Raw genomic sequence first — 12340 nt, 5'->3', positions numbered from 1 at the left:
AAGGAGGGGCAGCTGATTAAGGGGAGGAGCTGATGGAAATGGAAGAAGCTGACAGTTAAGGGGAGGAGTTGCTGATTAAGGGGAGGAGCTGATGGTTAAGGGGAGCTGCTGATGAAAGGGAGAAGCTGACAGTTAAGGGGAAGAGCTGATTGTAAATGGCAGGAACTGATGGTAAAGAGAAGGAGCTGTTGATGAATGGGAGGAGCTAATAGTTAAGGGGAGGAGCTGTTAATAAAGGGAAGGAGCTGATGGTGAAGGGGAGGAGCTGTTGGTAAACGGGAGGAGCTGATGATGAAGGAGAGGGGCTGCTGATTAAGGCGGGGGGGAGATGATAGTGAAGATAAGGAGCTGTTCATGAAGGGGAGGGGCAGCTGATTAAGGGGAGGAGCTGATTGTAAAGGGGAGGAGTTGCTGATTAAGGGGAGGGGCTGATGGTTAAGAGGAGCTGCTGATGAAAGGGAGGAGCTGACAGTTAAGGGGAAGAGCTGACTGTAAATGGGAGGAACTGATGGTAAAGAGGAGCTATTGATGAATGGGAGGAGCTAATAGTTAAGGGGAGGAGCTGATAATGAAGGGGAGGGGCTGCTGATTAAGGGGGGAGCTGATGGTGAAGATAAGGAGCTGCTCATGAAGGGGAGGAGCTGTTGAAGAAGGGGAGGGGCAGCTGATTAAGGGGAGGGGCCGATGATGAAGGGGAGGAGCTGATGGAAAATGGAAGAAGCTGACAGTTAAGGGGAGGAGCTGATTGTAAAGGGGAGGAGTTGCTGATTAAGGGGAGGGGCTGATGGTTGAGGAGATGATGGTGAAGAGAAGGAGCTGCTGATGAATTGGAGGAGCTTACGGTAACTGGGAGGAGTTGTTGATGAAGAGGAGGAGCATATGGTAAAGGGAAGGAGCTGTTGATTAAGAGGAGGAGCTGTTGATTAAGGGGAGGAGCTGATGACGAAGGGGAAGGACTGCTAATTAGGAGAGGGCCTGATGGTAAAGGAGAGGAATTGTTGATGAAGAGGAGGAGCAAATGGTAAAGGGGAGGAGCTGTTGATGAAGAGGTTGGATTACTTTATTTATTTTGGACTATGAAAGCAAAATCCTCCTACAAATGTGATTATACGGCCTCTGGATGGTGAATGGTGTATCTGGTATTTTGGCAATGCATTTCACAAATTTAGAACCTGTTAAACGTCATCTTGGAAACTGAATTACCGGCTAGTACAAAAATGTTAGTGCTTCATTTGGTGCGACACTAAACCCAAACACATGGTTTTGTGTATAAATGCATAGTGTATTGATGTCATTTGGGATGCAACTAATGAGCAAATCCATCTCACCCCTTCTAATCCGCTTTTAGTGCAGTTAATCACATTATTTTATAATTTAGTAATCTTTATCTGTAATTTGTTAGCAGATATTTATCAGTACGATGATGCAATTCCAACTCAAATGGAATACTGAGTAGTGGGCGTGGCATATTCTTAAGCCCCACCTTTCCCTTTTGACTCACAGCAAACTAACGATTAGAGGGGCGTGGCTAATTATATTTCGCCCAATCAGAAAGAAAAAGTGCTGTTCCAGATTGGAAGCAGCTGGTCAGACTGTGATTGAACTGTTTTTATTTCAGTGGATTATCTTGCACAGATTAATTCTTCACCTTAGGACGACCAGTGTGTGTTAGCAAAATAAACATTGTACATTTTAATTCCTGCTGACTTTAAGTTCACTTTTCCCACAAGGATTATATATTCATACACTGTAAATATGAACATACAAACTTGACCCAATCAAACATGTTAATTAGCATGTTATTTGTTACCCAGCACACATCAGCACAGATGATCAGTTCCCTTAGGACTGTCTGAGAGTGTATATTATATATTATAAATAGTCCATTGCTTCATATTATGAGGCAAGCAAAATAATCTAATTTCAAAGCAAAAATAACATTAGTTTGCTTCCCCCATTGGCAGATTAATTTGCTTGTTTTAAGGAAAAAACTCCCATAAATTGTCTCACTATTTCTGAAAACAAGACAATATTTTTGTATGTGTCGTGAAAATGCTTCTTGATTTCAGAATGTGTAAATATTTGTATTATAAATAAGCCCAAATAATTTCTTTGAAATGCAAAAATTAATTAATATGCTCAAAGTGCAAGAAAACACAAGCTCAGACGTCCTGCAGTCCATGTTAGCGAGCTGAAGTCAAACACACTGGACTTACCGCCACCTTAAGAGCGTAAAGCAGCAGGAACAGCATTGATATGAACAGACAAACAGAGATCATGAAGAGTCACTAATGAAGATCTGGAGAGAATATAAATTCATATAATCTAGTTTCAAATTAACAGTGATATATATATATATATATATATATATATATATATATATATATATATATATATATATATATATATATATATATATATATACATACACACAAAATTGACTCTCTAAGAGACACTTTCAAACTCGTTTGGACTTGAATATCTGCAGAACAACCAACCAACAGTCTGTTGGTTGGACACCCAAACACATTCTCAATAACATTCTCAATAAAGAATTTTGCTTAAAAGAGTCTCCTGGGTTGGGTTCTGATATTCTCAACAATTTGGTGCCGTGACCCGGATAGACTAAAATCACAAATTCTCAACTGTTTTGGTGCCGTGACCCGGATAGAGACTGTAATCACGACTTTTCTACAGTTTTGGTGTCGTGACCTGGATAGAGACCGAAATCACAAATTCCCTATTGTTTTGGTGCCGTGACCCGAATAGAGACTGTAAACACGAATTTCCTTCAGTTTTGGTGCCGTGACCCGGATAGAGACTGAAATCACGAATTTCCTTCAGTTTTGGTGCCATGACCCAGATAGAGTCTGAAATCACAATTCACAACAATTTGGTGCCGTGACCCGGATAGAGACTGAAATTACGAATTCTCTACAGTTTTGGTGTCATGACCCGGATAGAGACTGAAATCACGAATTTCCTTCAGTTTTGGTGCCATGACCCAGATAGAGTCTGAAATCACAATTCACAACAATTTGGTGCCGTGACCCGGATAGAGACTGAAATTACGAATTCTCTACAGTTTTGGTGTCATGACCCGGATAGAGACTGAAATCACGAATTTCCTATTGTTTTGGTGCCTTGATCCGGATAGAAACTGAAATCCCAAATTCCCTAAATTTATTGTTGCTGCGACCCGGATAGAGACTGAAATTACAAATTCCCTATATTTATTGGTGCCGTGACCCGAATAGAGGGTGTAATCACGACTTCTCTACAGTTTTGGTGCCGTGACCCGGATAGAGACTGTAAACACGAATTCCCTTCAGTTTTGGTGCCGTGACCCGGATAGAGACTGAAATCACAAATTCCCTATATTTATTGGTGCCGTGACCCGGATAGAGACTGTAAACACGAATTCCCTTCAGTTTTGGTGTCGTGACCCGATAGAGACTGAAATCACAAATTCCCTATATTTATTGGTGCCGTGACCCGGATAGAGACTGTAAACAGGAATTCCCTTCAGTTTTGGTGTCGTGACCCGATAGAGACTGAAATCACAAATTCCCTATATTTATTGGTGCCGTGACCCGGATAGAGACTGAAATCACAAATTCCCTATATTTATTGGTGCCTTGACCCAGATAAAGACTGAAATCACAAATTCCCTATATTTATTGGTGCCGTGACCCGGATAGAGACTGAAATCACAAATTCCCTATATTTATTGGTGCCGTGACCCGAATAGAGAGTGTAATCACGACTTCTCTACAGTTTTTGATGCCGTGACCCAGATAGAGTCTGAAATCACAAATTCCCTACAATCAGATGAACACACCACTGAGAAATGAAGACTCTGACACTCACCTGTCCGAAGAAAGCCACTCTGAAATACGTGCCCAGCAGACGCTTGCCTGTGTGCATGACTTCTGTCACTTTACTGTAGGCTCTGTGCAGCGTTTCGTACAAATGAGCCAGTCTCTGCACACACAAGTTCAAGTTAAGCTTTATTGTGATTCCGCTACATGTGTGGACATACAGTGGAACAAAATGTCATGTCTCGCAGGACCTAAATAGATCCTAAATAAATAAACAACCATAAATAACACTGGATGTAAGAGCTATTTTAAACCTATACATAACATACTGGAGCGATAATCTAACTATACATGATTAAACTATACACATAACCTAAGACAGACTATACAAGTAAACAAGGAAGTCAACAGTGATAAAAAAACATGCATGTTATTGTTACTGTACCTCAAAGTCTCTGCGTTTCTCATAAATGGGAATGATGAGTTTGTAGATGTCGGAGATGAGTTCATAACGCTCTGCTTTCCATAATCCATCTGCACATTCCTCCAGAAGCTCCATCAGCACATCCTATCATACACACGCACACATCAACACACACTTCACAAACAGCATTTACAGTGAATGCACGAATTACTTCTGCGCTACCTAAATGACTAAATAGTCACTGGGATGCTTAAGTTCACAATAAACTATTTTTAGCAATTAAATCCTAATGTAATCACGACAAGCTATATATCATTGGAAAGCTCTAAGACTTCTGAATACATATTTTACCACAGTTTTTTGTTATGTAGGAAGAGTAACAGATTAACACACATTTAATGTAACCCTACAACCCGTGGGACCATTTACGTTTACATTTTTAAACCATATTATTACTGTCTAAATCATGACTAACTGTATGTCTAATCAACTTGCTAATTCATGCTAGAATTAAGCTAACAACATGATAATCCATCCTAGAATCATTCTAGAAACCTAAGGCATTCTAGAATCATGCTAGCAACATGCTAATTCATTCTAGAACCATGAACATAATAGCAACATGCTTAATGATAGTAGATACATGCTAACAACATGCTAATTCATGCTAGAATTAAGCTAACAACATGATAGTCCATCCTAGAATCATTCTAGAAACCTAAGGCATTCTAGAATCATGCTAGCAACATGCTAATTCATTCTAGAACCATGAACATAATAGCAACATGCTTAATGATAGTAGATACATGCTAACAACATGCTAATTCATGCTAGAATTAAGCTAACAACATGATAGTCCATCCTAGAATCATTCTAGAAACCTAAGGCATTCTAGAATCATGCTAGCAACATGCTAATTCATGCTAGAATTAAGCTAACAACATGATAATCCATTCTAGAATCATTCTAGAAGTCTAAGGCGATCTAGAATCATGCTAACAACATACTAATTCATTCTAGAACCATGAACATAATAGCAACGTGCTTAATGATATTAGATACATGCTAACAACATGCTAATTCATGCTAGAATTAAGCTAACAACATGATAGTCCATCCTAGAATCATTCTAGAAACCTAAGGCATTCTAGAATCATGCTAGCAACATGCTAATTCATGCTAGAATTAAGCTAACAACATGATAATCCATCCTAGAATCATTCTAGAAACCTAAGGCATTTTAGAATCATGCTAGCAACATGCTAATTCATGCTGGAGTTAAGCTAACAACATGATAATCCATCCTAGAATCATTCTAGAAACCTAAGGCATTCTAGAATCATGCTAGCAACACGTTAATTCATGCTAGAATTAAGCTAACAACACGATAATCCATCCTAGAATCATTCTAGGGCATTCTAGAATCATGCTAACAACATGCTAATTCATTCTAGAACCATGATCCTAATAGCAACATGCTTTTTGATATTAGATAAATGCTAACAACATGCTATGTCATGTTAAAATGATTCTAGCAACATGATAATTCATGCTAAAAACGTTGCTAACAACATGTTAATTCATACTAGAATTGTGATCATGCTGGCAACATCCTTATTCATACTAGGCGCATGCTGACAACATGCTAATTCATGTTAAAATGATTCTAGCAACATGATAATTCATGCTAGATGATAGCGACGTGCTATTTCACACTAAAAACATGCAAAGTAATGCTCGAAACATGCTAATAACATGGCCCCCTCAAGCCACAATAAAGTTGCCTTCAGACTTTAATATCTATATTGTTGATAAATGTTATTTATTTATTAATTTGCAACAAGGACACTCGAGTTATGGATGAGTTATGAAAATTCACCCTCTCATAGTTGTCATGAAGTGTAATATTAGCTATATACACCAAAATCTTTTTTTGTACCAGGCTGTAAACACTTTTTCTGCTGTAAAGTCGGCCATTTTAACATTGGGGTCAATAGAAACTTGCTCTATTATGGAGCCAGCACTAGCAGAATTTCAATGAATTGCAGGTCCAGTTACTTCCGTATCAGCTTCACGAGGGAGAGCGGGACGTTGTCGCTTGGTTTAAACGGCTTTTCATCTCGTTTTACACACTAAATGAACGCTGAAGTCTATTGAACTGATTGTATTTTAATTACATCTCAACATCGATGCTGTAAAAGGAGCCGCATGAAATTAAAAACAGTCACATAAACCTTTCACTGGAAGCTTATTGGTAGGGGAAATATCACTAGCTGTGTATATACCCCAATGAAGACTGTTGATCTTATTAGTGTTTTATCTCTCAGTCAAAGTGCAGGAATAACAGTTGTGTATCAGCAGATCCCCATCAGCTACATGAGCATTACTTTATTGCTTCCCTCTTTTACGGTATTATTATTATTATTCATCACAGGCGCTCTGTAATCACCGTCTACAGTCAAATATTACCAGCCCCAAATCCAGTGCTTGGTTGAATAAAAGCCCTTAAAGCAGGGGTCATCAGACTTGTTCCTGGAGGGCCGGTGTCCTGCAGATTTTAGCTCCAACCCTAATCAAACACACCTGAGCAAGCTAATCAAGGTCTTACTACAGTAGGTGTACTTGAAACATTCAGGCAGGTGTGTTGAGGCAAGCTGGAGCTAAACCCTGCAGGAACACCGGACCTCCAGGACCAAGATTGGTGACCCCTGCCTTAAAGGGACAGTTCACCAAAAAATCTACTCACTATTTACTCTCCCTTTCACTGCAACTGATGATCAACAGTAAACAGTAATTATACCTCTTCCCAATAATCAAATGACTCCTAAATTTCTCCTCCTAATGTTAACAGGTGTGTATCAGAATGAATGTGCTGTTAATCTGTCAGACTTTGACCTCATTAAAATGGACGTCCTGCATGCCCAAGTCCTCCATCATGGACGCTTCTTCATCGATGTTTGGTGTGACCACTCTGAACGCAGAACAGCCCTGTCTGAACATGCCTGCAAAACACAACAGCAACGCTGAATAAAAGCTTTCCTTACTCAGAGTTTTTGTCTCATTTCTGGTCCAAATATCTCAAAATGCTGAAATCAAGAAGAATTTTCTAGACAAGCAAAAATGGTTTGTTTTCAGAAATAAGACGTCAAAGTTAAGTATGTTTTTCTTCAAAATGAGAAACATAATCTGCCAGTGAGGTACGTGAAATAATATTTTTCAAATGAAAACAAGATTATTTTGCTTGTTTTAAAGGTTTAAGACACCCTGGAGTACTTTATATAACGATTTTAACAGATTTTTGTGTGTTGAGCATCAGTTACGACAACGTTAGCTCTTGTCAGCTTTAATTGTGGGGAAAACTGGATCATTTTGAGCTTTTGTCAGCTAATTTCATATAATTTCAAATAATTAATGGGGCGGGATGAAAATCCAACCCAGGCTCATTCCGAGAACGTAGTCCCGGGGACGTTTCTGGAGACCGCGAAATACGTCCCGGGAGGTACGTATTTGTGCAGTTTTTGTTTTCGCGAGGCCGCTGTGCGCGCTTTTTCCCGCGCCGTTCTCGCGTAAACCCACTAGAGGCCGCTGTCGAACGACCTTCTGCCTGTCTGCCTGTCTTCATGACGGAATGATTGACCGTGCGACCGGCCAATCGGATGACCCACCCTCCTCCGTCCCCAAACCCAACCAACGACGGTTCACAAAAGCCGTCCAGAAAAAGAAAAGCCCTCGTCCGATTTTTACCACGTTTTCGGATTTTGACCACATTCTCTCCCTGTGACGAACTTGTTCGCTTCATTTTTTGGATTTTGTTTTTGTTTTCTTACCTGATTTCTGGAACCGCTCTTCCCCGGACTTGAACCCGGTCGTCGTCGTCGTGGTCAGCCCCTCTCTGCGCATCGAGTCCGCCAGAGTACACGAAGAGCTAACCGGACAAACTGGCTGCAGCGGGAAAGCCCTCCATACGGAGGCGAGCGGCCGGCTGGCCGGCCGGCCGGCAAGCGCCGAAGGGAACGGCGTCACACCGCCCCGCAGCGTTCGCTTAAAAAAATGAAATGCAGCCGTACGTACCCCTGGCTACGTATTTCGTGGTCTCCAGAAACGTCCCCGGGACTACGTTCTCAGAATGAGCCTGGGTTGTGAAAATCAGTGACGTAGGGTGAATCTGCTAGTGGAGTAATGACGCGTCGGTTTCTCATTATTATTCTCATAACATTTGGACTTTATTCTCGTAACATTTGGACTTTATTCACGTAACATTCAGATTTTATTCTCCCAACATTCCGATTTTATTCTCGTAACATTCAGATTTTATTCTCGCAACATTCCGACTTTATTCACATAACATTTTAACTTTATTTTCGTAACATTACAACTTTTTCATAACATTTTGACTTTATTTTCGTAACATTACAACTGTATTCTTGTAACATTTCGACCTTATTCTCGTAACATTCTGACTTTATTCTCGTAACATTCTGACTTTATTCTCGCAACATTCCGGCTTTATTCTCGTAACATTCTGACTTTATTCTCGTAACATTCCGACTTTATTCTTGTAACATTCCGACTTTATTCTCGTAACATTTTGACTTTATTCTCGTAACATTCTGACTTTATTCTCGTAACATTCCGACTTTATTCTCGTAACATTTTGACTTTATTCTCGTAACATTCTGACTTTATTCTCGTAACATTCCGACTTTATTCTCGTAACATTTTGACTTTATTCTCGTAACATTCTGACTTTATTCACGTAACATTCCAACTTTATTCTTGTAACATTCTGACTTTATTCTCGTAACATTCCGACTTTATTCTCGTAACATTTTGACTTTATTCTCGTAACATTCTGACTTTATTCTCGTAAGATTCCGACTTCATTCTCGTAACATTTTGACTTTAATCTCGTAACATTCTGACTTTATTCACGTAACATTCCAACTTTATTCACGTAACATTCCAACTTCATTCTCGTAACATTCCAACTTTATTCTCGTAACATTCCGACTTTATTCTCGTAACATTTTGACTTTATTCTCGTAACATTCTGACTTTATTCACGTAACATTCCGACTTTATTCTCGTAACATTTTGACTTTATTCTCGTAACATTCTGACTTTATTCACGTAACATTCCAACTTTATTCTTGTAACATTCTGACTTTATTCTCGTAACATTCCGACTTTATTCTCGTAACATTTTGACTTTATTCTCGTAACATTCTGACTTTATTCTCGTAAGATTCCGACTTCATTCTCGTAACATTTTGACTTTAATCTCGTAACATTCTGACTTTATTCACGTAACATTCCAACTTTATTCACGTAACATTCCAACTTCATTCTCGTAACATTCCAACTTTATTCTCGTAACATTCCGACTTTATTCTCGTAACATTTTGACTTTATTCTCGTAACATTCTGACTTTATTCACGTAACATTCTGACTTTATTCTCGTAACATTTTGACTTTATTCTCGTAACATTTCGACTTTATTCTTGTAACATTCCGCCTTTATTCTCGTAACATTTTGACTTTATTCTCGTAACATTTCGACTTTATTCTCGTAACATTTTGACTTTATTCTCGTAACATTCCGACTTTATTTTCGTAACATTACAACTTTATTCTTGTAACATTCCGACTTTATTCTCGTAACATTCCGACTTTATTCTCGTAACATTCCGCCTTTATTCTTGTAACATTCCGCCTTTATTCTCGTAACATTCCGACTTTATTCTCGTAACATTTCGACTTTATTCTTGTAACATTCCGACTTTATTCTCGTAACATTCCGACTTTATTCTCGTAACATTCCAGCTTTATTCTCGTAACATTTTGACTTTATTCTTGTAATATTCTGACTTTATTCTCGTAACATTTCGACTATTTTTGTAACAGTACAACTTTACTTTCGTAACATTTCGACTTTATTCTTGAAATATTTAGACTTTCTTCTCGTAACATTTTGACTTCATTCTCATAACATTTTTACTTTAATCTTGCAGTACTCTGACTTCATTCTCGTAACATTTCGACTTTATTGTCAAAATATTATGACTATAATCTCGGTTTTTAAATGTAACATGGCAGTAAAACGCCATCATACAAGACAAAAACTCTAAGCTAGAAAAGCTTGTTTTGCAGTGAAACACAACATCACAGCAGTGAGGAAACAGATCAGGTTTGCTGATGAAGCGTCTTTACTCCCTGAACTGCCGCTAAACGTGAGTAATAAACACAGAGATAACATGACTTTATCAGAAGGAGAAAAATAAGAGAGAGAGGGTGATATGTGGAGAAAGGGAAGGTGACAAAAGAAGCATGACTGATATGGAGACCGCACATATATCAGTGTATAATCATTAAAAGCAATTATCTGAAGAACGCCACACGTGCGGCCTTGGATTTAAAACTGTCATTAGCCATAACACGGTTTCCTTTTACTGTATTTCACATTTACACACACAGACCGTACACTTATTCAGTTAACCCTTTCAGGTGCACTCCTTGAAATGTTTTTACTGAAACAACTCTGATAAACGATGAATTTTCAGCTTCATTACTCCAGTCTTCAGAGTCACATCATCTTCCAGAAGCAGGACCGTATTGAGCATATGAATATTGAACAGCGGCTGTAGCGCAGTGGTTAGTAGCTGTAGATGCTTTAAATGGTTTCTTTGGATTTAAGCATCTGCAAATTCCTAAACAATGACAAATAAATGAAGGAATGAAATCAGAGTCTGACCTTTCCTCTTCAGGTACTCGGCCACCAGCGCTGCTACATGAACATAACACATGGCTGCCTGCAGAACACAAACACCTCTATTAGTGTGTGTGTGTGTGTGTGTGTGTGTGTGTGTGTGTGTAGAGTATATGTATATGTGTGTATCAGTGTGTGTGTTTATATGTATGTACCTTTAAAAGGTCTCCGTTCATGATGTGTGTGTGTGTGTGTGTGTGTATAATCATGTGTGTGTGCTCCTCTGACAGGTCTCCATTCTTGACGTGTGTGAGTGTGTGTATAAATATGTGTGTGTGTGTAACTGTGAGTGCACCTCAGAGGGGTCTTCATTCTTGACGTGTGTGTGTGTGTATAAATATGTGTGTGTGTGTAACTGTGAGTGCACCTCAGAGGGGTCTTCATTCTTGACGTGTGTGTGTGTGTATAAATATGTGTGTGTGTGTAACTGTGAGTGCACCTCAGAGGGGTCTTCATTCTTGACATGTGTGTGTGTGTATATATAAGTGTATGTGTATAAATAAGTGTGTGTAACTCTGACAGGTCTTCGTTCTTGATGTGTGTGTCTGTGTGTGTATGAGTGTGTGTTTGTGTGTGTGTGTGTGCCTCAGCCAGGTCTCTGTTCTTGACGTGTGTGTGTGTGCACCTCAGACTGGTTTCTGTTCTTGACGTGTATGCATGTGTGTGTGTGCACCTCAAACAGGTCTCTGTTCTTGACGTGTATGCGCGCGTGTGTGTGTGTGTGTGTGTGCGCGCACCTCAGACAGGTCTCCGTTCTTGACGTGTATGCATGTGTGTGTGCGTGTGTGTGCGTGTGTGTGTGTGTGTGTGCGCGCACCTCAGACAGGTCTCCGTTCTTGACGTGTATGCATGTGTGTGTGCGTGTGTGTGTGTGTGTGCGCGCACCTCAGACAGGTCTCCGTTCTTGACGTGTATGCATGTGTGTGTGCGTGTGTGTGTGTGTGTGTGCGCACCTCAGACAGGTCTCCGTTCTTGACGTGTATGCGTGCCATGCTGTCCAGCCAGGTCTTGCGCAGCTCAGGTGTGCTGGCGTAGGATTTGGCCAGGCTGTACTGCAGGTCCACCAGAACCTCCGGGTCTCCCTCGTGCTCCTTCATCTGCGCTGTGGCCATCAGCACCGTGCGGATCTTCTTGGTCAGGTCTTTCACATCAGACGGAAACGCTGTGTTCTGCAGAAGAGACAGAGAGAGAGTGTGTGTGTGTGTGTGTGTGTGTGTGTCAGATTGTCAGAGTGTGTGCGGAGGCAGTTTCTTTGTATATAAAAATGAATATGATTAAAGGTCCCATGAGATTAAAATAAAGTTGTTCAGATGTTAGTATCAGTATGC

The 12340-nt window shown here is 39.9% G+C and overlaps 1 protein-coding gene across 7 annotated transcripts in view; it reads right to left on the bottom strand.

The window, feature by feature from the left end:
• zmp:0000001200 (dedicator of cytokinesis protein 9) overlaps positions 1-12340 on the bottom strand; it is a 139704-nt gene that overhangs the window by 12489 nt on the left and 114875 nt on the right. For 6 of the 7 annotated variants that reach the window (XM_056464650.1, XM_056464651.1, XM_056464652.1 and 3 more), the window contains exons 43-47: positions 11966-12181; positions 10998-11055; positions 7141-7247; positions 4267-4389; positions 3871-3984 (exon numbers count right to left, since the gene is read on the bottom strand). In XM_056464650.1, the coding sequence (XP_056320625.1) occupies positions 3871-3984; positions 4267-4389; positions 7141-7247; positions 10998-11055; positions 11966-12181 (618 nt within the window). Of the gene's footprint in view, positions 1-3870; positions 3985-4266; positions 4390-7140; positions 7248-10997; positions 11056-11965; positions 12182-12340 lie in introns of those variants that run through there. The other variant, XR_008838318.1, reaches the window with a different exon arrangement.

The sequence above is a fragment of the Danio aesculapii genome, chromosome 9 (genome assembly GCF_903798145.1).
Source record: "Danio aesculapii chromosome 9, fDanAes4.1, whole genome shotgun sequence".
Taxonomy (NCBI): Eukaryota; Metazoa; Chordata; class Actinopteri; order Cypriniformes; family Danionidae; genus Danio; species Danio aesculapii.
The sequence above is the reverse complement of the archived record's forward strand: the minus strand, read 5'-3'. Positions and strand labels throughout refer to the sequence as shown.